Source organism: Artibeus jamaicensis, unplaced genomic scaffold (assembly GCF_021234435.1).
Source record: "Artibeus jamaicensis isolate MK-2021 breed Jamaican fruit bat unplaced genomic scaffold, CSHL_Jam_final contig_233, whole genome shotgun sequence".
Lineage (NCBI taxonomy): Eukaryota > Metazoa > Chordata > Mammalia > Chiroptera > Phyllostomidae > Artibeus > Artibeus jamaicensis.
Genome location: NW_026521486.1, coordinates 65,942,101 through 65,969,777, shown reverse-complemented (window position 1 = coordinate 65,969,777; position 27,677 = coordinate 65,942,101). Strand labels below are relative to the sequence as shown.

The 27,677-nt window shown below is 42.3% G+C and overlaps 1 protein-coding gene across 3 annotated transcripts in view; it reads left to right on the top strand.

The window, feature by feature from the left end:
• Positions 1 to 27,677, top strand: part of PTPRB (protein tyrosine phosphatase receptor type B) — a 108,483-nt gene that overhangs the window by 65,036 nt on the left and 15,770 nt on the right. For all 3 annotated transcript variants that reach the window (XM_037132136.2, XM_037132135.2, XM_037132137.2), the window contains 15 exons: positions 620 to 883; positions 2,467 to 2,730; positions 3,440 to 3,721; positions 7,550 to 7,828; positions 8,338 to 8,487; positions 10,936 to 11,179; positions 18,578 to 18,684; positions 21,872 to 21,971; positions 22,781 to 22,864; positions 22,968 to 22,985; positions 23,102 to 23,183; positions 23,784 to 23,874; positions 24,597 to 24,673; positions 26,335 to 26,469; positions 27,459 to 27,581. In XM_037132136.2, coding sequence (XP_036988031.2) covers positions 620 to 883; positions 2,467 to 2,730; positions 3,440 to 3,721; positions 7,550 to 7,828; positions 8,338 to 8,487; positions 10,936 to 11,179; positions 18,578 to 18,684; positions 21,872 to 21,971; positions 22,781 to 22,864; positions 22,968 to 22,985; positions 23,102 to 23,183; positions 23,784 to 23,874; positions 24,597 to 24,673; positions 26,335 to 26,469; positions 27,459 to 27,581 — 2,300 coding nt within the window. The remainder of the gene's footprint in view (positions 1 to 619; positions 884 to 2,466; positions 2,731 to 3,439; positions 3,722 to 7,549; positions 7,829 to 8,337; positions 8,488 to 10,935; positions 11,180 to 18,577; positions 18,685 to 21,871; positions 21,972 to 22,780; positions 22,865 to 22,967; positions 22,986 to 23,101; positions 23,184 to 23,783; positions 23,875 to 24,596; positions 24,674 to 26,334; positions 26,470 to 27,458; positions 27,582 to 27,677) is intronic.

Here is a 27,677-nt window from a genome sequence, read left to right as displayed (position 1 = left end):
TTGACTTGACCTTTCTCCTTCTTTCCCCCGTTATCTCCCTCCCCCTCCCTTCTGGTCACTGTCAGTTTGTTCTTTATTTCCATTCCTCTGGTTCTATTTTTCTCATTTGTTTGTTTTGTTGATTGAGTTCCAGAGAGTGTTATGCTATGTGGTTTTGTATTTTTTTAATGAACAGTTTTAGCATCAATAATTAGGTTTCTGTGCTTCAGGGTCTCCATGAAGCCAATGTTTTTAAAGGCAGAGACGATGTCTTTTGTTTTACTTTGTTTTTATTGTTGACACTATTAGAAAAGTCCCCATTTTCCTTTCTCCCTACCTCCACCCAGCCCCCCTTCCCTCTGACCATCACCATACTCTTGTCCGTGTCTATGGGTTATGCACTATGATCTTTGGCTAATGCCTTCACCTTCTTTCATCCGGCCCCCTCCCCACTCCCATCTGACGGCTGTCAGTCTATTCCATGTGTCCATGACTCCGTTTTTTACTTCGTTCATCAGTTTTAGGGACCATATATTTTGAGCTGCCATTTGAGTGAGTCCACTCAAGCATAGCATCACCCAGGCTGTGTCAAGGACATGCCGGAACTCAACCTTACCCTCTTGCTCCTTGACTTTTCCAGTCCCAGCAGCTGTCACCAATCTGCAGATCACCGAGAACTCCACCAGACACCTATCCTTCAGCTGGACTTCATCACAGGGAGAGCTCAACTGGTACAACATCTTTCTGTACAACCCAGACCGAACTCTGCGGGAGAGAGCTCAGGTTGACCCACAAGTCCAGAGCTTTTCTTTCCAGAACTTACTGCAAGGCCGAATGTACAAACTGGTGATTGTAACTCACAGTGGGGAGCTGTCTAATGAGTCTTTCATATTTGGTAGAACAGGTAAGACCAGGGCCCAAGCATTAATGAATAGCAGGGAAATTGTCACAATAGTCACGGGATTTTCCTTGATTTATCCTTAGTTTCCTAGTCTATCCACAGTATAGCTTTATATGAAATTTGTGATCTTCAGGCTTTCTGACCCTAGATCAGACGTATGATTGCATATCAGAACAGTTTCTGCACTGGCTTCTGCTCTGTTGCCTCCACTTGTTTACCCCATAGGGTTTGATGAAAGAAATGAATCTGGCTCCTCTACTTGCAAGAGGGTTGGAACCCATTGTGGCTCAATTCAAGCCGTGCCCTTACTCTTTCTACAAGAAGTAGGTAGACTGGAGGGCAGGTCAGGGAAAGGGCAACTGCAAGTGGAACCAACAAGCAGACTGCTCTGAATCAAAACCACAGCACTGGGTGAAATGGACACCAAGAATTCTCCGAAAACAAGAGGGAGAATCATCGCTCTGGACTGCAAATAAACTGGATCTACTCTTCTTCCATAATCTGAGCCCATGACCTCATTTTTCTATTCAATTTTTTTCACTTGACATAATTTTTGAGTGAGGGGCAGTAGTTTTTGAGTGAGTGCTCTTGTGTCCCAGGAATTGGGCTCATGGCTGGAATATGACAGTGAACAGACGGTACCCCTGACCTCACGGAGCTCTGCAGTCGTGGAAGGGGAGGGGGCAAGGAACAGCAGATTTTAAAGGGAGGTGATTTGGGAACACCTTAGTCTATGAAGGAAATAAACAGTACGTTGCGACAGGGAGCAACTTGGCAGGAAAGGAAACTACATTAGACAGAAGAGGGCATTTCAGCTGCAACCCGAGGGGAGCCACGACGAGAGCACATTCCAGGTACCTGATGGAAGTCCTCAGCTTGTCTTTTGAAGGGAATGGGAAGGAGCAGCAGATAAGCCCAAAGCATGAATAGACTGGCCTACTGCTACCATTTCTGGGGAAGGCCACGCTTGGCACATTTTTTCTTATCTGCTCATTAATGTTAAAAGTCCCTCCAACAAGGAACAATAGTCTTCACTCTTCCAAGAATGGTGATGCTCAAATATTCACTGAACAAGAGCCAGTGCAACCAATTTATGTAGAAGTGACCGTTAGTAAAGATCTTAGTAAGAAAGAGCATGAAAGGACTGAGAACCTAAAAGCTGGAGAGGAAGTGAAGATCCCCAGAGAGGGATGTTACAGTGTGGTGGCCACCAGGGGGATGCGCCAGGCTACATGGGGCTGGAGTCTTTCATGAACAACTTTAGGGCCTTTCATGAGCTAAGTACAAGCTATTTGACCAGTCTTAGTCAATCATTTCTGAAGATTTCATTTTATATGTTCGTTAGAGCCCATGTGGTAAGCATATCAAAGCCACCACCTGTTGTGTTTTGTTTTGTTTTATTTTAATTTGTACCATGTCTCTAGGCCACATTCCCCTAAATCTCAGTGATCCGGAATGTAGTCAAGATCTGACTCTACAGTAGAAGCTACTCATCCATATGCCCAACAGAAATCCTATTTACACCCATCCGCCAAAATGCCTTTGCTTCTGTTTTGTTTTCAATAAAGGCTTTTCCTCTGTTTCAGTCCCAGCCTCTGTGAGTAATCTCAAGGGATCCAATCAGAACATGACAGACAGTCTGTGGTTCACCTGGAGCCCAGCCCCTGGGGACTTCGACTTTTATGAGCTGATTCTCTATAATCCCAATGGCACAAAGAAGGAAAACTGGAAAGAGAAGGACCTGACAGAGTGGGGTTTTCATGGCCTTGTTCCTGGAAGGAAATACACCTTGTGTGTGGTAACCCACAGTGGCGATCTCAGCAACCAGGCCACCGGGGAGAGCCGAACAGGTAAGAAGCACATTTGCCAAAGGTGAAGTATTGGTGGGAAGTAGCTTCCAAAGACACATTTTAATTATGGTTTTAATAAGAAGAAATAAAGTCAATAATAATGTGCCATGTGCCACCCCCTGAACTTGGGACAGCACAATAGTACAGTGGATAAAGGAAACAGATTTCAGTTAAAATGATCTAGGTTTTTAGCTTAGCTCTGCTACTTAAGTGTAATTGGGCAGCTCATTGAGCATCTCTAAGCCTCAGTTTTCTTGTTTATAAAATGGGTATAATCACATACATCATCATAGTGTGCCTGTGAGCAGTGCTTCCTAAATTTTTTTTATTTCTTGAGCATGCACAGATAACATTAATGTATCTATGTGCCATGCTAGGGTCAATGGCCTAAGGCATCTGGAAATGGACATAGTCTGTGGGCTTTAGGCCTTACATCTCAAAATGTGATGGAATCAATATCTTGGCACACTCATGCTCTGCAGCACCCTGGTAAGGAAGCTGTGGTCATGCAAATTAAAGGAAATGTACATAAAACACTTGAAGACAGGGTATTACATATAGTGAGCACCATAAATGCAAGCTCTTATGATTATATTACATTCTCTCCCTCAGTACATTTAAAGTATGTCTAATGTCACTCAGCTATCTTATTTGTATACGTTATATCACAGAAGTGTTTATGTTGCTTTTCACTTTCTCCTACATATAGCCCCAAGCCCTCCTAGTCTTATGTCATTTACTGATGTTGCAAACACATCCTTGGCCATCACCTGGAAGGGGCCACCTGACTGGACAGACTACGATGACTTTGAGGTGCAGTGGTTCCCCAGAGATGCAATCACAGTCTTCAACCCCTACAGCAACAGAAAATCAGAAGGACGCATCGTGTATGGTCTTCGTCCAGGGAGATCCTATCAATTCAGTGTCAAAACCGTCAGTGGCGACTCCTGGAAAACCTACAGCAGACCAATCTCTGGATCTGTGAGGACAAGTATGTCATATTTTGCTTCTCTTGGTTCTCAGATGGTGTAAAGAAGAAGTGTGTGTTACAACATCCACTTCCTATAAGATTTGGGTTAAATCTACATTTTTACTCATGATTGGTTAGATTGAATTCAAGCAGAAGTCTATATAAATCTATTCATTTATGCAATACTAATAACAGTGAACAATAAAGAAATAAGCTCTGCCTTCATTGAGTTTACAGTCAAGTGGGAAGTACAATCACACAAAAAAAATTACATCATGGGTGTGATGAAGGCAGCATTTGGTGCTATAGAAACCCATGGTAGTGGCATCTGACCCAATGCAAAGGAAGCTTCCTGGAAGAAGAAACATTCAAATCAAATCCTAAGGAAAAAGTAGATTCACCAGGTGCAGTTGGGAGAAGTGGAAACTATTCCAAGTAGAGAGAATAAAATATTCCAAGACCAGGAAGGAGAGGGGGAACAGAAAGGAGTTTAGGTGGCCAGAGGATAAAAGGTGCAGATTAGGAGAATCAGGTTACAAAATGTCCTGTGAGCCATGGTGACGACTTTGAACTTTATCCTCAAAACAATTGGATCCACTGAAGGATTTTTTCACCAAAATATCATAATCATATTTGTACTTCAGAAAGTCATTTTGGGTACAGTGTAAAAAATAAGTTGAGTGGGGCAAGCTAGAAGCAGAGGGATCAGTTAGGACATATTATAATAAATCCTAAACAGAGAAATATTTTAACAATGAAATATATGAGTTTCTTCTCAAAGACATTTTGGAATTGATGAACAAACCTCAAAGAAACACTTCAATCCAAATATTTATTTTTCAGTAATACCTAGTAAATGTAACTTCTCAGATCAGATAGTGGCTGTTGATGAAACACCTAGCTGAAAATGAGAAATTTATGCCAGTCATTGTTTTGTTTATTCAACAAATGTCAGTGCTATAACAATTGTAATCTGAGATCCATATTATACCAGAAGAGTAGTTGGGGATCAAATAGATATATGTCCAAATAAATATGTGAAAGAACTAAGAGTTTTTGTTCCATAACAAGCTCAAGGTAGATTTTCAGCAGCTTATTGTGGAATGTGTGATTGAATCACAGGCACTCGGTTTAAGAGCTCAGTAGAGGCTGGGCTGGTCAGATCATGTCTGGAGGATTGTGTTAGGTCCCTGATGCTAGTGTTTCAGAGTAGCATTTACCAAATGGGGCACGCCCAAGAGGAGAGCAACTAGTATGCAGAGGGTCAAGGGGCTGAATGTCATGAAGAACGACTGATGGAACTTTGAAGATTGCATTAGTTAGGGTTAGGTTTGGCTGTGGGTAATAGAAAACCCAAAATAAAAGGATTGAACAAAATAGAAGTTTACAATTTTCATGTAAAATCATTCCAGTAGCCAATTACTCACAAATAAGCTCCAGCCACGATGAATAGTAACTTGGAGTTCTGCCTCATCATCCTTCTTCCCACTCCTCCCAGCCCCACCCTTGGTTTCCCTACCTAAAAAGCCTTTCCTAATACTTGGCAAGGTATCGTCTTTGCCAGGTAAAGCCTTTGCTAAGCTCTGCTCACCACTAGCTCCAGCAGCACAAATGTGTCTGTCATGGTACACAGCATCTCCTTTTCCCATTTCATCTGGTAGATTCGCCTTTCCACCTTATTTATATTATGGCTGTTTTGGAGTCTTTTCTCCTCTTAGAGGTTAGATTAATGTGTACACCTCTCTAGTGCTCACAGTCCCCAGGGGAGCACCTTGCACACAGTAGGCATCACTTCTTAGTGAATGGGATGGGACCAGAGTCTTGGAAGGCAGGTGGGATTTAGAGGTGAAACGGAGGAGAGAGAAGGAACTAAGGGAAGAGGTGGAAGCAAGTTTCTGTATTATTTTTTGTATGGATCATCAGAATTATGAATTAGATGGGATGTCTTAAAAGACTTTCTCCAAGGCTGAAAGGGAAGGTGTGTTTGGGTCTCAGCTCTGACTTGGTTGGAAAGGAGTTCAAAAGTTTAACAAGCAGTTAATGTTTGAAAAGACATGATCACTGCTTGTCTCAAATGCCAGTTCTTTTGTGAGCCTTTCTGATGGATTGATGCCATCAGTTATGGATTGTTGCTGTCTGAGGATTGTAGCTGTATTCTGTGCTGTGGTCCATAGAACAATGGTTGGGCATTTACCATTTAATCTTTATGAAGGCTTTGACTCCTGGAATGAAATGAGGTGGTCTAGAGCTAGCCTTCAAGTTCCACTGCAGAGCCTAAAAGCTCCTTGGAAATTCATGGGGAAAAGTAAGGCAGATCTTAGGGAGATCACTCCAACATAGCACCCCTGACCTCAATGCCCATTTATAACACAGACCAGAATAACTTTGATTTTATATATTGGGGTTGTTTTATTTCTTTTTTTTTTAAACAATCTGGGTTTCTCTTTTTTTTTTTTTAGTTTTTTTTTTAAGGTTTTATTTGTTTAGAGGGAAAGGGAAGGAGAGAGGGAGAGAAACATCAATGTATGGTTGCCTTCATGCGTCCCCTGCTGGGAATTGGCCTGTAGGGAACCGGCCTGCAACCCAGGCATATGCCCTGACTGGGAATCGAACCGCGATTGTCTGGTTCGCAGGCCCGTGCTCAATCCACTGAGCTACACCAGCCAGGCTATTTCTTGATTGAAATTTTTTCTCTTAGAGAGAGAGAGAATGAGAGAAACACTGATTTGTTGTTTACTCACTGGTGCATTCATTGGTTGACTCTTGTATGTGCCCTGATTAGGGATTGAACCCGCAACCTTGGTGTGTCGGGACAATGCTCTAACGAACTGACACTCCTGGCCAGGGCAGAACTTTTCTGTTGTAAACAGTTCAGGTGCTAAAATTAAAATTCAAAAAATTGCCTATTTAAAGTATACAATTTAGCTCTATAAATATATAAATACTTACAAATGGTAGGCATGTGGCTGGTTAGGGCAGGCCACAGTTTCTTATTAACCAGCGCAGTCACATGAGTGCTTTTCTTTCAGACTGAATTTCTTACTCATTGTTTTGTCATTCACAACCAATAAGATCAGCTACCATCCACTGAGTCCTTCCTGGGTCAGGCAGTCTGTCAGACAGGAGAAGCTGAGTGACCGTAAGAAGGGGGCCATAGACCAGTGTGGTCTACGTGGGGAGCCACAAGCAATTTTTGTGCCATGGAGTGTGGGCAGGGAGGAGCAGGCAAAAAAATGGAAGAGGGGGACAGAAGCCAGGGCCCTCAGGGTAACAAGTCGGCAATGCCATTTGTTAATTTTCTCATTATAAAAGCCAGCATTTGTTGAGCAATCGCTACACCAGCCACTGTTCTGAGGTGGCTGTGCAAGTTTCGACTTGTCGAATCATCACAGTAACCATATGATGATTGGTTACCTGAATTTCCCCACTTCACAGAAGGGGTGCGGATATGTTAAGTAACTTGCCTGAGAGTATGTAGCTGCTAAACAGAATTTGAATTCAGGCAGGCTGAGCTGCACTCTTGAGTTCTACTTTCCTCTGCCTTACCTTCCATCCGACTTCTGTCACTTGGTTTCAGTGCCCACGTACACATTTATGTTTCCAGTAATGTTGGCACCTGGTGATTTTCTCAAGGGACAGTATTTTAACTTTTAATATTTCTCAAAATAGAATCTGGCAGGCAGGCAGACATATTACCTTGGAGAGCTACGAGAATTTTTTCCTCAGAAAACAAGCCAAATTAAGTTTGGGAATTATTTATTTAGATCTCTGAACCAGTCAGACTCAAAGAAGCTGAAAAAAAGTGTCTCACAGAGTTGTTAAAAGTGCCCTTTCCTCTCTTTCCTTTAGAGCCAGACAAGATACAAAACCTGCATTGCCGGCCTCAGAACTCCACAGCCATTGCCTGTTCTTGGATCCCTCCTGATTCCGACTTCGATGGGTATAGCATTGAATGCCGGAAAATGGACACTCAAGAAGTTGAGTTTTCCAGAAAGCTGGAGAAGGAAAAATCTTTGCTCAATATCATGATGCTAGTGCCCCATAAGAGATACCTGGTGTCCATCAAGGTGCAGTCAGCTGGCATGACCAGCGAGGTGGTGGAAGACAGCACTATCACAATGATAGACCGTAAGTGTCCCCGGGGGCGTACTCCCGGTGCGCGCCTTCCTCTGCCGTGTCTATCACTCTACCGGCTTGTATACCATTCACTTCCACGTTATCGTGTCTTGTGTCAGAGAAGTGGACCTGAAACACTCTGGGAAATGGAAACATTTCTCTGTGTAAAGTACCCGTGCAGCAAACAAGTTAAAAGATCTTAAAGTACCCAAATGAGTTAGTATTTAAATACATCACTTTGCTTGATACTGTTGGAGCCGTAATGGAGCTTTTAAGCAATTTGATGCTACAAATCCAGGAAATCCTGCTGAGGAGCTGCCTCTTTCATTAGGTATAATGTGTCACTGGCAGGTCACTTCCTCACCCTGCTTCTCCTCAGGAGAGGAGGATGGTTTCTTGATTACATACACACAGAGAATGAGAGAGAGAGAGAATATGCAGGTGGATGAGTGGAGCCCTTCAATTTGCTGATTGTTCACATGTGAAAGCAGAGCTGTGACCCTTCTTGGTTATTTCCTCAGGCCCTCCTCCCCCTCCTCCACATATCCGTGTGAATATAAAGGACGTGCTAATTAGCAAATCTTCCATCAACTTTACTTTCAACTGCAGCTGGTTCAGTGATACCAATGGTGCTGTGAAATACTTCACAGTGGTAGTGCGAGAGGCCGATGGTAAGTGAATTCATTCCACTGTAAGCCACAGGGTTTCTTTCTCAAAGGTCATTGTGGGGCATCCTTCTGTTCTCAAATGCAAAGAAAAACTTAATTTTTCTATCATTCTCTCTATCTCTGCCAGATGCAGGGAGATGTAACAGAAAACCGCTCAAAGGCTCTTTCAACAATAAAGCCTATTATCTGCCGGGTATAATTGTGAAATGGGTGAATAACAATAATTACAGCAACCACAACAGTAATAGCAATAATCATCACTTACTGAGCCCGTACTACGTGTCAGGCACTGTTGGGAATGCATTGCGTGTACTGACTCATTCAATCTCCTTCACTGCTCATTCAGTCCTGTTCACTGCTCTTCGGGTCTTCCACTAAGCAGCAATATGCTTCCGCTTTCTTACCTGTCCCTGTCCGAAATACCTCAACCAATCACATGCTCCCAAACTACCCACCAATTCACAAAAATATGCAAAAGCTTAAGGGAGGAAAAATATGATCATAAAAAGCATTCCTCTGTTCTCTACTGCATTTTCAATAGTATGTTTTATTCTCTAGTTATTTCATTCTCAAATTATTCAGTGTCTTCTTAATTCCTAGGATCAGGCAAATACTAGGTTATTAACAATGTTCCATACAACCACTGAGTATGATCTTTAGAGATTATTACATGCATCAACATTTGTCAAAATACAGCAGTGTTGTATCTTGGTGCACACATGTCCATAAGTGCATTTGCCACTATTTTTTCTCCAAAATAAATGTTTGTGTCTGGAATGCCATTGATATATTTTGCATGTCCTATATTTTTCAAAATTGTGGGAGGTGCTGCACATGAACTTCTTACACATCCTTGACTATTTTAACCCATTTGTGGGCAAAGGGAAACTTTAAACCTAACCAAACATTGGAGCGAGAGAGCATTTTAGTCTCATTAGGTGTATAACAGTCTATGTGCTCTTACATCTTATATAGCCATACTAAAGCTGGGCATGCATAATTAATTAAATAATTTCAAGGGTCAGTGGTGCATCCCAGATTTCTTCACACCTCATAACTAGAGATAAATTGAACTATGCAGAGACTTCGGATTTAAGTAGGCTACAATGAAGAAAATGTTTTACTTCATGGATGTAAGGCAGTGACCGAAAAGAAGTCATACCCCAGAAATAAGATGGGTTTTACTTATTGATGTCCATGGAGATGGGCTGTGCTCCCCAGTGGTCTGAGATGACAGTCCATCTCATATAATGGCATCTATAGCATCCACCCTCATCCTGAAGGCTACGTTCCTTTTCAACTACTGCCACCAAAGTAACATTTCCAAGGTCCACCCATTTTGAGCAACTATTGTTAAACAGGAGTCCAGGATGCAATGAACCCCTACCGTACCACTTCTCAAAGTTCATTGTAAGTGGTATTCAACCTCTGTAATATTTATCTTCCTAATTATGCTTTCCTCCAGCCACCATCAAAACTGCTTTGCAGTGCCAAAACACACAGCAGGCTGGGTGGACAGGGGAAGAGTTCTGGGAAGTGTTCTGCATGAGGGACCAAATTCAAGCCAGGTTTAAACTATACTCAAGAGAACAGTCCTGTACTGGAGTGGTAATCACACTGGGCGTGGCACCTGGAATGTGCTGGTGGGGCAACTGCTCTGGCCTTGGACTTGATTTCTCTTATCTTTTCCCCATTTCCCAGGTCATAGGGATTTCCTTATTAGCTTAGCTACAATGATTATTGACAAGGTAGAGAGCTCACTGAGTTGGTTGACTCACAGTGAGTGTTTTGTTTTCTGGAGTTGTAATATCCTCTCACACACACATTTCATTTCCAAGAAAAATGGTGGTATATATGTGTATCTGTGTATAATTTTGTTTATATACACTTTATTTTTATTTTTAAAAAATGAATTAAAATTAATTTTATTGGGAGAATTTCAGAGCACCCTTCAAGGTCACAAATTCTGCACTCTGCGAATGCCCAGAGATGGTGAGGAGTCAACCTTAGAGACCTAGGTAGATCCCTGGCTGGTGTGGCTCAGTGGACTGAGTGCTGGCCTGCAAACCAAAAGGTCACTGGTTTGATTCCCAGTCAGGGCACAGGCCTAGCTTTCAGGTTCTAGGTTGCGGGTGTATGAGAGGCAACCAATTGATGTTTTTCTCACACATGGGTGTTTCTCTCCCTCTCCTCTCTCTCTCCCCTTCTCTCTAAAAAATAAATAAAATCTTGAAAGAAAGAGGGAGAAAAATATATAAAATGTTGAAAGAGAGAGAAGAAAGAAAGAAAGAAAGAAAGAAAGAAAGAAAGGAAGGAAGGAAGGAAGGAAGGAAGGAAGGAAGGAAGGAAGGAAGGAAGGAAGGAAGGAAGGAAGGAAGGAAAAAAGAAAGAAAGAAAAAGAAACCTAAAGTTACAAGAAAGTCAGTCTCACTGTGGGTTTTCTCCCTCCAGGCAGTGATGAGCTGAAGCCAGAACAACAGCACCCTCTGCCCTCCTACCTGGAATACAGGCACAATGCCTCCATTCGAGTGTATCAGACCAATTATTTTGCCAGCAAATGTGCCGAGAGTCCTGACAGCAACTCCAGGAGTTTTAACATTAAGCTTGGAGCAGAGATGGACAGCCTGGGTGGAAAATGTGATCCCAATCAGCAAAAATTCTGTGATGGACCGCTGAAGCCGCGTACTGCCTACAGGTTAGATGTGTTGCCATCCTTTTACTGGAAGGGACATGCCCCATTACTGGGCGCTCAGCTGTCTGGGCATCTGATGCATGTGTGCTCCCATAGATTAATCACCCACATTACAAGAGTGCCCTGTACTTTACTAGGTAATTTATAATAGTTGTGTTCCTACCTCCATTCACAAGTAATGTGTAAAAAGGACCTTGAGCACTGTGCAAAATCTCTAATTCATGATGTGAAGAAGTGAAAGTTCTATTATTCTTTTCTCCTAAAATTTCTTCCGCACAAGTCAAATCAGTTCCCAGGTCCATGATTATTAAAATGCCTAAGTAGAAAAACTGAGTCAGGGAATCCCAAGAAGTATGAGATTTTATCTTCCACTTTTAATAAGAACTCAAATTACACATATGTATTTATCTTCTAAAACATAAAATGATGAACATACTCTTTGGTCCAGACAGAACTCTTTGAGAGTGAGGCCCTTAAGTGAACAGGGGCATCCCTTCCTCACTCTAAGGGGGAGGATGGAAAGGAGCAGCTGTTTGGTTTGATCCCAGGAAGCACTACTATAGCCAGCACGCCCTCCCGGCTGTGGGAACTGGCAAAAGCACACAGCATCCCAAACCAGGGCCCTCAAGAGGAGGAGAACCTGTGTCACCATCTTGCATGTAAAGATATAGACATTCAAGACTGGTGCTTCTGCTAAGGATGTACTTTCTCTGTTCTGTGTTCCCAGAGCTGCCATCTAGCCAATATGGCAGCCAATCAGGTTCTCTGTGGGCCAGTGTGTATTCTTGGTGGTCACTGCCCAGGTTTATTGACTCCCTGAGTCAGCTCCAAAAGGAGACAATGACCTGACATCACACTTGAGAGTCCTCTTAGCTCCTCCCTCACTTCAACAAAGGAAGGCTAATGGTTTTCCTAAAACAGAGCGCTCACTTTGAGCAGGAAGGTGTATAGTTAGTTACCTCTGCCCCAGGATGCACCACAAAATTGATGTTGCCACCCCATCCAAGGTTTGCACTTCCAGAGAAAACATATACAAACTTAGTCCTAGCTGACGCAGCTCAGTGGACTGAGTGCTGGCCTGTAAACCAGAGGGTCACCAGTTCGATTCCTGGTCAAGGCACATTGCCTGGGTTTCAGGCCAGGTCCCCATTGGGGTGATGCATGAAAGGAAACTGCCCATTGATTTTTTGAATTTATTTTTTCCTTCTCTTTTGCCCTCCCTTCCCCTCTCTCTATAAAATAAATAAATAAAATCTTTAAAAAATAAAAATAAAATGAGTGTGTATTAAAAAAACATATGCAAACTTACTAGTGATGTTTACTTCAAGAAGAGACTATTATTTGCCTGAAGGAAGTGAGATCTCAGGCAGAGCAAAAGAGAAAAATAAGGGAGAACTGAATGCTGGAATCAGGAGATGCCTCCACTCCATAATCACTTGGGCTCAAGAAAACTTGAGCAAAAGTCTCCCAAGGGCTATTTTCTCTTGGTGAGTTCAGAAGTCTAGGCTGTTTTTGTTTGTTTGTTTGTTTGCTTGCTCGCTTGCTTTTTGAGAGAGGAGAGAAGATAATTCATCACTACATTTCAGAGAGAGAGAATTAGAAGCTATAGATAGTTCATATCCAGACCAGAATCTACCGGGCTCCTAGCACATTTCTTCCTGTCCACAGCAGCTGCTGAGGTCCTAGTAAGAGCCCCTCCATTTGAGTTCCAACAGTGCCATTTTGGGAGCGTTAGCCTTACAAATAGCATTTCAGTTCTCTGATCCTCATTTTTCTCATCTGCAAAGCATTAGAGTTGTCCTGTGCAAAAGATCAAATCTTGTCATGCCCCTTCTAAATTAAGGTCCTCCAGTGATTTGATTCCCATTCACTTCTAGGAGCAAGTAAAAATTCCAGAGCAGGACACACAAAGCCCTCACCTTCTCTCCCGACCTTTCTCACCAGCTTTGTCTCCCACTACTTGCCCAAGTACACCTTGCCCTGTTGCTACTATTCACTTTTCACTCCTCAGAGTTCTCTTGAATATGACATAGTGTCTTTCATTTCTGAGCCTTTGTGATGTGGACACTGACCCACAGTGTCTGAGGCATTGTGGTTGAAACAAGACAAATTCACACGGACCACTGAAGTCTTATGGAGGAAAAGGGACTGCACAGCTACTGTCTCAAGAGGAGAGTGCCCTGACCCTTTCCTGGACAAACTTTTATTGGGTTTAATTTGCATATAAATACAGGGTATATATGTAAAGCCTATCAGTCATTGTCAGTCAGAAATGATTAAACAATAGATACCATTCAAAGAACTCTGAGGACTTATTCTGAGTCAAGGTCAGATAGTTAAAGGGCCATAAAACTTTGGGGGAAAAACTCACTTCATGCTTGGACCCTTATTATTTAAATTGAGGGTACTAGCAAAGTAGGTTTCACAGGATTTTATGCATTCTTTCTTAGGCCTGATCACCCTAGGGAACCCGCCCTTTCCAGCACAGGGACGTACCCACCTCCAGCATTATTTCAGGTTTAAGTCAGGCAGCGGAAGTAAGGCAGCCAAGAAATTAGGAGACTTCTTGCAGACAGAATGAGTACTCAGGCTATGTCAAAACTGAGGGGTAAGGGTTCATCATCCCCTTTTTCTATAACCCCCCAGTCCTTCCCTGAGGACCCCTTCATGACTATGCCTGTCTTAGGTTGTCCCTGTTTTGAGGAATCTTACCTGTCATTAGCTAACCAGCCATCTACCCGGGGCCAAGCAGGGTGAAGAAAAAAGGGGCAGAAGCGGTGCCCTACAAAAAGATAAGCTTTGTCTCCTAAGTGACTTATGGTCCCAAGGCTTCTACTAAGCCTTAGCCACAAGGGGTTACAGTTTCTGAAACCAGGCAGGGCAGTTCCCAGCACCTTGCATGTTCTTTTCACCTTATTTGCAATGCCTGCCACTCCCTTGTCTGGCTAGTGAGTTCCTTCAGACAGTTCAAAAGCCAGCTCAACTCTGAACTAGGCCCAAGCCACCCTTGTCAATACACAGCTAGGTAGCTGGACCCTCAGCTACATTTCTGCAGCACCCAGTCCCTACATTCTTCTAATCCTCCATTTACCAGTGACTTTTAACCCTTTGTTTAATTACCTACCCTCTTCACTACACTGAGAGAGCTCAGAGTCTAATAGAGGAGACATGTGATATGGATGATAAAAAATATGGCAAGTACCAGGCACAAAACATGTGTATGAGCCAACTACTCTATCAAAAGTTGCACATTCTTATTATAGCATAATCAACTCATGCCGTGCATGTTTGTTTTCTAGAACACAGCTTTCCTCTATTTCTCCAATATACATTTGTGAGAAGCATGCCAGGCAGACAGTGTTTAATGAGAGGAGACATAGCCTTTCAGAGCACATGGGAGAACCTCTTGCTCAGTGGCCTCCTGTGCGGTGGCTATTGAGCCCTGGCTCAGGGAAGTCAGCACTTTGCCTGTCTCAAGATAACGGTCACCGCAGTGACCCTCATTGCTGTCAGGCATCTTTTTTCCAGAGAGGAGAGAACATGGAAAAAGAAAAACAAGGAATGAGGAAAAATTGGAAAACGCAAGGTTTACCTGATATGCAAGTTTATTAGGTCAATGAATGTAATGTGTTCCCATTCATCGCTGGGTTCCTATTATTCAGTTGTATAATTAGTATTATTTCATACAGGAAGAGAAAAGGCAGAGCATGATGGCTGAGGCAGTTTGGAGGTTAGAAAAGTGCTGAACTGGTTTTGTTTCTATTCTAAATAAAATAGCAATGTGACCACGCTCAGGTAGTCAGCCTCCCTTGACCTCGTTTTCCTGAAATGAAGGAAACTGAACTGTATGATCTATGACTTTGTGGTATGGAATTTTCTGATTCCAGACACAGCTACACTTGAAATAATTACTATCAGATATCTATTCATTAAAATAATCTTATTCATATTACTAAATTTATCATGCTGATAATATATTCAATACATGTGCCCCTTCTGTGAAAGGCACTGGGCCAGGTGCTGGAGGGGAGAGAAAGATCAGTAAGATGGAATTCCTGCCTTCAAGGAATTTATAATGTAGTGAGAGTGGAAATATTAAAGGACAAAAGAGAGGTGAAGGTAAATAAATGGTGTGAAGGTTCAAAAGGTTTCTTGAAAGAGGTGTCTTGTTTGCTGGGCATTAAAAAATAGGGAAGGATTTGAAAATATGCAAATAGGGACAGAGATTTAAGGTGCAGATGCAGAAACACACAAACTGTTTAAAGAAGAGCAAATAGTCCAGTTTCAAGCAGGGCTGGGGGAGGGCATGGAAAGAGGTAGCGGGGAAGACAAGACCAGAGAACAGGATGAGACAGGGTTCTGGATGATTGCTGAGTGCTGGTCCAGGAAATGTGGTGCTGATGTCCATTTGTGGAAAGAATTTTAAGGGCAGAGTTCTTGATGACCCACTAATTTTACGCTGAACCTATTCTAGGTCATTATGTTTTTCTTTGGTTCCTAAGGGTCCTTATTCATCTGGGTCCACTTCATACTTTGCACTTGCACCTGTGGATCCTAGAATTTCAGAATAGAACATATCAAGGTTGTTATATCCAAGGCTTTTATTTTACAAATGAGGAAACTGAGGCATAAAAAATTTTAGGGACAATTCAACTGATAGCAGCAGAGTAAGAGGTAGGCCACAGACCCTCTGCTTCCTGGCCTGGGCCCTTTTAACCCTCCCTCCCACAGAAGTCATTCCTGAAAAAACAAAATTGGGCCAGGGGGAAATAAGGGAAAGAGATCAGGACCAGGAGTTTGAAAATATGGAGTTTGGTTTTCTTTCACCAGATTTTTCTGTGATCCTGAATGACACACGGACTCTCTCTAAGCTTCAAGTTCCAAACTTCTAAAGTAATACAATTCCTTGTATAAGATTCCTTGTATTGGAGAGGTTGGAGATGATCAAATAAAACCACATTTGTAAAAGTCCTTCTATACTTATAAATTACTGTACAAATATTTAAAAACCCTTATAATCAAATAGACCCCTTTAAATTTCCAAAGGTACAGTACATTGGTAACACATACCAACTGCTCACCTTCTCATTTAACACACAGTGACTGTCAGTTACACTGATAACTCATCAGTGATGAGATATCTCATCATACTGCCATCAGCAGTCTGTTATTCCTGGAAGTACAACTTTTGATTTTTCGTGGTGGCGGGGCGGTGTGTTTTTTCTTTGAAAGTATCTTTTAGAGACAGAAATCATAAATGTGGTTGAACTACATCATCTGGTTTACATCGTAAGATCACACAAAGACCCAGGCACGAGATACAAGGAGAGGATGGGGGGTCAGAACGATTTCTCCCAGCCTGTCACTACTTCAGCATTATAACAGGACATGCCCAGATACTTTCGGGTTCAACAAATCCAGACCTTTTTAAAAAGGAAAAAAGGAGTCTTTCATTCACTTTCAAAGGGTTTTAGGTAATCATAGAAAAAGTTTTCCCTTATAAATCAAGCCTGATTCTCTATCAGTAAACCTACAGTCTGAGAGTCTCGAGGTGGAGAAAACTCAAGAGGTGGCCCCAGCCAGTCCTGAGCTTACTGGGGCAGTCCTCCGCTGCACCGCCCTGAGAGCTCTTTTCTCCTGCCTCTGCTTAAAGCCCTTCACCACCTCTGCGGCTCCTGGTCTGGGTGTTAGAGAGTGACCTTGTGTTCCTCGGCCACCTCTGTGGCTTCAGCCTGCTGAGCTTAGTTCCATCTTCAAGGAGGGAAATAATGCACCTGTTTCCTCTTCTGCCTGGCAGTCTTCTGTAGCTCTGAAGTCAACTAACATGTTCCACTAAGTCGTCTCTCTCATCATGCTGGCCAATCATCTCAAATGATCCCTAATGTTTCCTAAAACATGTTCCCAGAACTGGAGTGCAGCCCTCCAGACTAGACCTTGACTCCGCCAGAGAGCATGAGCTTTAGGGCCGATGATGGGTACAGTAGGCTTTTCATCCAGCCTGAGGCTGTAATTCTGTGTTTTCAGAGCTGCACCTTGCTTGCTTATTGCATTTAGAATCAGTTTTCAAGAGTAGTGACCATGTATGTATCTTTTTGTAACCTCAGCAATTAGACATAAAAGGCATTAAATAAATCTTATAACAATGACAATGAGATTAAAATATTGTTAGATACAAGGTTCTTTAGAAAATAACTAGTGTGAAAAAGATGAGAAGATATGTAATTTTATTTGTAATATAATGTTTAATGTAAAATTTTATTCATATATGTAGTTATTTTTTTAAATAGCAACAGTGGCAATAATACTAATAATACTGATATATTGATATTTGACCCATTGGACTGCCCTAACAGGCACCTCAGAATTACTGCCCTCAGAAATGAACTCTGTATCCTCCCAAACCCCTCATGCTCCCCTCCATGGTTTTCCTTGATGTTAGTAAATGGCACTTCCATTCTTCCAGCTGCTCCTCAGCCAGAGGAGTCATCCTTGATTCCATCCTTTCATACTGCACATCCATCAGCAAATTTTTCAGCTCTTCCTCTGAAGTAGCCAACACTTGTCACTGCCAATTCTACTGTGTTCTGATCCAAGCCAGCATCTCCCACCTGGACTGTTGCAATTTCCTACTGATGAGTTTCTCTTCTTCTACCATTATCCTTCTGTCTGATCTATAAGCTGCAGCAGCCAGAGTGATCCAGACAATACCCTCTATCTGCTGGCTTTCTATGTCTTTCAGGACAAAAGCCAAAATCCTCACCATGACCTTCTGGGTCTTCCATGGTCTGGCCCCACCTAGATCTCTGCTCTCACCCACCAATACTCCTTCATTCATATACTGTGCTTCAGCCCTGCTGGCCTTTTTGGAGTAGAGCATGTTCCTGCCTCAGAGCCTTGCACCTGTCTGGAATGCAGCCATGGCTCCCTTCCTCCCCTTGCTCAGATCTCTGTGCCTATCCTTTTATCAAGGAGGCCTTTGTTGACCATGATGAATAAAGTAGTCCCACATGCCCTATACCCATTGCTTTCCATCTTCCTTCTTCTGCTTTTTTCTTTTCCGTAGTACATATCATGACTTGGCGTAGTATATTTGTGTATTTATTATCTGCCTTTTTCCCTAAAAATGTAAGCGCTGGAATGGTAGGGACTTATATTTTTGTTCTTGTAGTATCTCCAGCTCCTGGAACAGGGACTGGCACACAGTAGGGCTCCCATAGATATTTGATGAAGGAATGAATGAATGAACGAATGAACCCAGATCTGTCTGATTCCATAATTCATATTCTACTTTACTCACATATTGACAGGTGCCCACCCCATTTCTCCTTGAGCACATTCTTCAGTCAGCCCTATTGTGGTCAGCCACGAATCTGTACTCACATAAATCCGTTTTCTTTTCAGAATCAGTATTCGAGCTTTTACACAGTTGTTTGATGAGAACCAAAAGGAATTCACAAAGCCACTCTATTCAGACACATTTTTCTCTTTGCCTATCACCACTGAGTCAGGTAAGGCTAACCTTTTCATCTACCCACATATTCTGCCAACCTCCAAGTTATCTACAAAGATCTCTAATGAGGAGATCTGTTAATCTGGCTGATGGTGGGGGGAACATTTATTTTTACTTGGAACTTAATCTTTATGTGATTATGGGTTTGTGTAGATTAGAGGGATCACAGGACTTCTGCAGGAGAATGGACAGAAGGGAAGTTAATCTAGAAAAAGGTAGAAGTTACCAGATTTTTTTAAAGATGAATTTTTTAATAGTGGGTAAAAATTATTCAAATAAAGAGCTTGCAGAGGTCAAAATATAACTAAATACAAAAATGCTTTTGAAAGTATACATGCAGATACATAGAAATATATAAGAAAAGCTAGAAGAAAAAATACCAACATATTAACAATATCTCAAAGTAGTGGGATTTCCTTTTGCTTATTACATGTTGTTGTACACAATCAAAATGTTAACTTAAAAGGCTTTACATAAATTTATTCAAGAAACTTCTGTGTGTTAGAGGGCAAACCTGAGTAATAGCAGCAGCTAATATTTCCTGGTCACCCTCTCTATGGAGGTAGTTCTAAGCATTGTACGTAGACTAATTTATTCAATACTGATTACAACCTTTTGAGGTACATACTGTTATCACCCCCACATTAAAGGTGAGGACCTGAAGCACCAAGGGTTTAAGTAACTTGGATTTCTGTGCATATATCCCCTTACCAAGCAGACGTCCAGTGACCATGCTAAATAAAGCCAAATAGCTGAGAAAGACAGGAGAGCTGGTATCTGGCACTCTCTTCCTGAATCCTTAACCTGTGCACTGCACTGCCTTCGAATATTTTATAGGCTGAGAATAGCAGCATGTTTCGGCACGTTTTTCTTTGTTACTTTGTCTGTCCCAGACTTTCCCTGAAGCTGGAGTTTCACAATGCTTGGTCTCAAGAAGTTCTTCCGATCTCAGTCTGTCCTGCTGTATGACAGAACTGACTCAGCCCCACAAACACCCCCATCTATTTATGCCAAATATAAGTATACTCTCCCACTTCTCAAACCAGAAACAGGTCAGAACACAGTTAAGATGACTTCAACATGTTTACATACAATTTGTTGTTAAGTGGAGGCTTTGTAAACACAATTCCTTCCTCTTTGAAATATTGTCGTATACAATAAAAGTTGTATACAATCCAGTAAAGATAGTAAACATATACTTTAAAAAGAATATTAATCACAATTAAAAGAAAGGTGATTGTGTTGATGTGATGAGTCTTGAAAAGCAACATTGAACAAAGAAATCCAAGGGCTTAAAATTGAACTTCAAAAGTGGGCTAGTCCACAACCCTAAATGTACCTGCTAAAACAATAACACTTTTAAAAGAAAACATAGGAGTACATCTTTGTGTCCTTCAGTTAGGAAATGGTTACTTAAATATGACACCAAAATATAAGCAATAAAAGTAAAAACACAGATAAATGGGACTAAATCAAAATTTAAAACTTCTGTCCTTCAGAGGAGTTGATGAAGAAAGTGAAAAGGTAATCCACAGGATAGAAGACACTATTTGCCAATCATGCGTCTAATAAGGTTCCAGTATTCCGAATATGTAAAGAACTCTTAACTTATAGCTCAATAATAAAAAGACAAATAACAAAAAATGTGAATAGACATTTCTCCAAAGAAGAAAGAAAATATACAAATATCCAATAAGCACATGAAAAGACACACAACATCATTATTCATTAAGGAAATGCAAATTTAAAACCACAACAAGACACTACTTCACACCCAGCAGAGTAACTATTGATATAATCCAAAAGACAATAATAAGTGTTAGCAAGGGCAAAGAGAAACTGGAGTCCCAGCTGGTGTGGTCCAGTGGATTGAGTGCCGGTTTGTGAACCAAGTTTGCCAGTTCAATTTCCAACTGGGACACATGCCTTAGCTGTGGGCCAGGTCCCCAGTTGGGGGTTCCTGAGAGACAACCACACATTGATGTTTCTCTCCCCTTTTTTCTCCCTCCTTTCCCTTCACTCTAAAAATAAATAAATAAAATATTTTTTTTAAGAAACTGGAAACTGCATGTACTGCTTGTGAGGATGAAAAATGGTATAGCTGCTTTGGAAAACAGTTTTCCAGTTTCTCAAAATGTTAAACCTAGAGTTACCATCTAACTCAGCAATTCTGCTCCTAAGTATATACCCAAAAGAAGTAGAAACTTACACCTACCCAAAAACTTGTAAACTCACGTTCATAGCAGCATAATTCATAATAACCAAAAATAGAAATAACTGAACTATCCATTAATAAATGACTGGGTAAAAAAATGTTATGTTCATACAATGGAATATTATTGAGCCATAGAAAGGAATGGAATACTGATCAATGCTACAATGTGGCTGAACCTTGAAAACATTATGCTAAGTGAAAGAAGCCAATCCCAGAAGACCACATATTTATGATTCAGTTTATGGGAAATGTCCAGAATAGGCAAATTTATGAAGACAAAAAAATTAGACTTGCCCAAAGCTAGAAGGAGGGGAGAATAAAGAATGACAGCTAAGGGCAGGGGGTTGCTTTGAAAGGAATGATGAAAATGTTCTACATTTATGGTGATGTTTGTAAAACTCTGTGGCCACACTAAAAATGATTGAATTAGCCATTTAAACCGGTGAATTATATGGTATGTGAATTATATTTCAATAAAACTATTTTTAAAAATGGGCTACTCTTACCTGTTTATAAACTCTCAGTGGCAGTGTTATACCAGAAAATAAAAATAAGATTTTGTTAAAATAACTCTCAGCAATTCACTGGATTTGTTAAAGTCCCAGATGCTCTATCTTGTTTTATGCAAATGAAGTAGCATTTTTATTTTGGTCACAAATTGCTAGCATTTATCTCAAGGGTCCCAAGCTTTACATAGAAGCACAAACAAGCCCAAAATTCCTTTAAAAGCTAAACACCATTAACTTCAAACATATAATGGCCAACCTGCCCATTACAGGGTAGTGGCCAGTGTCTCGTGTCCTCGGCTGTGTACTCCCGTACTGCAGATAGCCAATGCCTCAGTGTGGGTGTCGTTTGAATTCTTCTTCATAATTATGTTCCCAGGGAGGTAGAGCTTCTAGCTCCCTCACTGGTGTGTTAGCGCTGATGTGCCCACCCGGGTCTGTTGTTGCTCTCTGGATTATTGCAGAGCCTTTGTTCGGAGTTATTGAAGGTGTGAGTGCTGGTCTGTTCTTAATTGGCATGCTGGTGGCTGTTGTGGCCTTATTCATCTGCAGACAGAAAGCGAGGTGAGTACAAACCCACAACTTTAAAAATGCAACTGAAAATGCCCTTTAGTCTGAACAGTGAGGAGGGAAAATAATTTAATTTCTCTGTTAAATCACCTTTGTGTCTCAAAAAAAAACAAAAGTCAAGCCCTAACCCCATGACTCACGCATTTCAGCCTCTCCACACACCATTGAGGAGTTTGCCCTTCCCAAATGACTGCAGGGCCTTATCTGAATGTGAAATAACACCTTTTGCACAGCAAAAAAAAAAAAAAAAATGTGTGTGGTTCTATCTCTTCATGAAAACAGAGATGTCTGCAAATAGTGTGCCCAAGCACTTGTCTGAAATATGCTGAAAAGTGGGGTTGACATCACCATTTTATGGCTCATATCTGCTATGCTAATTTAAGGAGAGACCAAAAAGAACTAAAGCATGTGGTCCCAATGCCACACTGTCTTCTCTTAGGGAATTTCTTTTCTTTGGCATGCTGTGATCTCTATTGAAGTCATGTCTTGCATCTAAGGTTTACTGGGGGTTTTTTTAAGGAAAGTTTTATTGAGAGTGTGGGAAGTGATTGTGACCTGTAGCCAAAAACCAGAAGACAAATCTCCAGCTATTGCAGAGATCCATTTCTGAGTGAGAAAAATCTATTTCTTCTTTATGCTCTTCCTCTCTTTCCCTCCCTCGAAGAGACGTTGGCTGGGTATAAGTCTACACGAATACTGAAAAATCCATATATGCGCAAACACGCACAGCTTTACCATATGTGGAAAAATGTGTTAAGTCCAGTTTCATAATCAGAATATAAATCCTGTCTCTTATGTTACAGCCATGGTCGAGAAAGACCTTCTGCCCACCTGAGCATCCGCCGGGATCGACCATTAACTGTCCACTTGAACCTGGGCCAGAAAGGGTGAGGACCACATCTTCCTTCACGTGATTTACTGCAAGATGAGTTGGTTGTATTATGTGAGGTTTACTAATGAGGTCTTTCTTCTTTTGACTTCCTTTCACAGTAACCGGAAAACTTCTTGGTAAGAGAAAAAACTCATTAATTCCTATATTATCTGCTTTTAAAATACAGCTCTAACTGGTTATGGCGTTTTCCCTTCAGTAATTTTCTTTTCCTTCTGTTGTATTTTAACTGTAGCCCAATAAAAGTAAATCAGTTTGAAGGGCACTTCATGAAGCTGCAGGCTGACTCCAACTACCTTCTGTCCAAGGAGTACGAGGTACAGCTCAGACGCAGTGATGCTTTAGCACACTGGTCCTTAGCAGAACTTCCCTCCCAACCTGTACTGTGCAATCACGGGCTGACTGGGCTCAGGAGTTCAGGTGACACTTAGGATCTTGGCTGAGTGCTCTTTGGTGCCTGAGTCCATTCCCTGCACAACATACCACCTAGTCTCACAGCCCATTTCCTCTCCAGATTAGCATAGCAAAGTGCTGCCTGGATGGTAAAAGAGAGAATTAACAAAGTGAAAATGCAAACCGCACGCTGTCCATTACTTAACCCGTGGCCATTTGCTTGACTGGGAAATAACGGGCTTTGGTGAAAAGTGCTCAGGCTTTGGTTCTATTCCCAGCTTTGCTACCCATGTGACCCTGGGCAAGTTAGTTGTCTTGTCCGAGCCTTATCTGTAAAATGGATAGAAAAATGCCCCCTGTGAGGCCATGGTGGGAATCAGAGCTAACACACGCACAATACTAAGCATGCCTTAAACAGTGGCTAGTGTACATGTATTCCCATACTACTATCTAGCTCAAGGATTTTATGATTGTCACCTTCTATGTTATATTCTCGACTTAGAAACTTATTTTTGATCTGATAGGACTTAAAAGACGTGGGTAGAAACCAACCGTGTGACATTGCACTCTTGCCGGAGAATAGAGGGAAAAATCGATACAACAATATATTGCCCTGTGAGTTTTGTGTTGAAATTTGTAACACTGTCTTCCTCTAGCCATTTCTCCTCTTCCCAGAATGAAGTGGGTTAAGGGAATACAGCCCAGCTGGGTTTGGAAGATCTGAATGCCTTGAGAAAGGAGTGACTTGTATGTTATTGCCCTTTGCTGTGTGCATGGGCACAGCCAGCTTCAGTCCTGGTCCTGAGAGGCTTCTCATGCCATTGACGTTTCACTGTGTGGTCCTACTGCTTCTCTTTGGAGGCCTTAGAGCAGTAAAGGGTTAACAGCAGAGTCCAAACAAAGTGTACTTAGCAAAGTCTCCCATTAGCAATTATTATTAAATAACTATTGTACATTTTCATTGTCCTTATCCTGTCAGGTGAAGCAATAGAAGGTAGTTTTTCTGGATCACATTTATTCTGGCAGTGAGAGGCGTCTAGCCACCCCTTGGGCAGATGTCATAGTGTTACAAATAGTGTAAATAGTGTACAAAGGAGAGCACAGAGGGGCCTTCAAAACCCACTTGGTCGTTTGTGTGTTTATGAGCCATCCTTGTGACCTGGGCCAAGTTAGTTATCCTGTCTGAGCCTCCTCTGCAAAATGGAAATGAGGATTCACCCTTGGGCACCCTTGTGGGGATCAGAGCTAATGCATGACAGAAACCAAGCATTCTATAAACCATAGAAAGATCACCCCAAAACTCAGTGACAAATCTGTCTCAATGAACTTCCTTCCAGACGATGCCTCTCGAGTGAAGCTGTCCAATGTGGATGACGACCCGTGCTCCGACTACATCAACGCCAGCTACATCCCTGTAAGTGTACCACCGGGCTGCAGCGCCCAGAGGAAGCTCTGATGAGTGACCACACTGGACATACCTCTCCTCCTACCTGCTATTACTGTTCTCAGGTCTGGAAACATAGAGGTGTTAGAAGACAAGACCTCAGTACCATAAAACGTGGGGTGTTTAACTGGATCACTGCTAAGGTCCATTTTCACAACGGCTATAGTCGCAAGAGACTACAGTGAACCCAGGATTCCTTTTCACAGGTCGTTTTCTCGCTGCAGCCTTTAGCCAAGGTCAGCACTCCCTAAATAACCTGGACCTCCCCCGCTAAGGTTGCCTGATTCAAAGTTATTTGGATTTTTGAAAACCACAGACACAGCTCTAAGATTGTGTCAAACCTCTGGGCTCAGATTCTGGCTAGCATCTTGCTAGCTTCCTCCAGCACGCTACAGTGGGAAAAGCTTTAACGTCAGACAGATCCAGGATTCAATCCCACCCAGCTGGGCTCTGTGACCTTGGACAGGTTATGTTTCCTCTAGGGACCTTCATTTTCTTTTCTAAACAATGAGGATGAACATATGTATCTCCAATAATCATTCTGTCGCTCAGTAAACACTTGTGAAGTGCTAGCTATAAGGCAAACACTGAGCCATGTACAGGGATAGTGTAAGACAGAATCTGGCCTCCAAGGAACTCTCAGCAGAGCTGGGGCATCAGGAAATGACAAGGCCACACCATGAGGAACATATATCCACATCATCTGGGGGTCTCATTAAAACACAGCTGCTGATACAGCAGGGCTTGGGCGGGACCTGGGATCCTGCACTTCTAACCAGCCCTTAGGGGAGCCCCATGCTGCTGACCCGAGGACCACTCTGTGTAATAAGAGGTTAGAGGCTGCCACAGGAGGAGAACATCCCCCAGCAGCCAGAAAGATAAAGGAAAGCTCAACAGTGAGCTTTGGAGGAAAACACACTGAGACTTGGAAGATAAATCAGAAACAGCAGCTGAGAGGCCGTATTTGGGTGGGCAGGGCGTGGGAGTGGCAGCGATGACATCATGCAGAGGCCCTGGGGAGAAGAAAGGAGAGAAAGAGCTTTGACTAAGATCTGCAAGGAATTCTGTTTTGCTGGAGTACAGAACGAGTGGGTGAACATACCCTAGCTCACAGAGTTGTGGTTAACATTAAGTAAAATCTGGGAAAGCCCTGGTCCCTAGCATGTTAAATGGTAGGTGCTCGATGAACAGTGGTTCCCTTTCTCCTTGTTTCCATTGCATGACATCTCTTCCCAACATTCTAATGTCAGTTATCCAAAATGACTACAAGCTTCTGTGTTAACAAGGGATAGAGCCTGATCAAATCAGTCCCTCAGACTCATGCGCACACACATACACACACACTTGCACACACACACTTGCAGAGGAGTGTTTTCTAGATTACCGCCTGAGTCCTCCATTGCCTTTTTGAATAGACCCAGCCTAATAAAAGGGAATTTAGCTCTTAACAATAGTTCCATGTTCCGGCCTTTGTCCTTCCTGCTCCCCAGCCTTGATACTTGTGTTAGTATCTTTCTTTCAAGTCAGGGGCCTGGCAAAGACCTGCGTATCATCTAATCTGCAGCGTTCTTTGTTTATAGTTCTGAAGAGCCCTATTGTTTCTGATTCCCCATATTGTAAATTCATCGCAGGGCAACAACTTCAGAAGAGAATACATTGCTACTCAAGGACCTCTTCCTGGCACTAAGGATGACTTCTGGAAAATGGCGTGGGAACAGAATGTTCACAACATTGTCATGGTGACCCAGTGTGTGGAGAAGGGCCGAGTGAGTAAACAGTCTTCCTGACTTCCAAACTTTGCTTTCCGCCACCTGGAGGGTGGCGGGAATTCTTCCTCACTGTCAAAAGTTAACCCCTGCAAAAGCTAAGTAAGGACTGCGTGAGAACACTGTTAGTGAGTGAAGCTGCTCAGTTACAAAAGGCCCAGTTTGAATTCTGGGTCTGGAGGTTCCAAGGTGTTTCCACTTGAGGACTAGGATTATGAGAAGTGCCCGTGAGCAGAAAGATGAACTGGCCACTGGTCGGCTCCGTCCTGCAGTGCATGCAGAGTCACCGGCTCTGCCCCTACTTTTAGGAAAGAAGGAGATGTGAACTTCAGGCTGTGTCTGCAGACACAAAGGAAAATAGTTAACTGGACGAATTAGGCAAACCTCTTGTAATGCACTTATAAACTCTATTTTATATGGTTACTTGAGGATTAAAAGAGTTTTCATGTAAAGTGCCCAGTACCTGTGGTCAATAATATATGTTCATAATCCTTTTTCTCCTGTCTTTCTGTATGTAATTTTAAGTCTAGCTAAATGTTCTGACTTTTCAAATATCACTTGGCACATGACACTTGGTCCAGGTTAGGACAGTGATACAGAATATAAGCAGAACAGAGCCTGAAAGACAGTGCCTTCCTCTGCCCGGCTAAATCTCTTAAAAAAAAAAAAAAAAGAACATGGTAAAGGATGTTTTACCTGCTGGTGGAACTGAAATGCTAAGGAAATTTTTAAAAACTCAACCATAAGATGCTGTCTGAAGATAGATGCACCCAGAGGTTGGGGGGCTGCTCCTCAGCAGTGTCTCCCCTGCACTTGCAGCAGCAGCTCAGGCCCAGTGCCGGCCGTGAGCAGGTTAACACGGAGCAAATGGTCAAATCGCTTCTGCAGCAGATCCTGAATCAGCCAACTCAGGAAGACCTTTCGAGGGAAAGTTCAGGTTCATAGAGGAGTCACATTTCCGGACTCACATTTTTTCTGTTTTCCTCTAGGTAAAATGTGACCATTACTGGCCGGCGGACCAGGAGTCCCTCTACTACGGGGACCTCATCCTGCAGGTGCTCTCAGAGTCTGTGCTGCCCGAGTGGACCATCCGGGAGTTTAGGATATGCAGCGTACGTTAGTTTGTCTGATGCCATTTAATTAAGGCAGCTTGGAAAGGAGAAGGGCAGCTGGGAATCCCACTTTTGCTGGCTCCTCCTGCCGTCTCA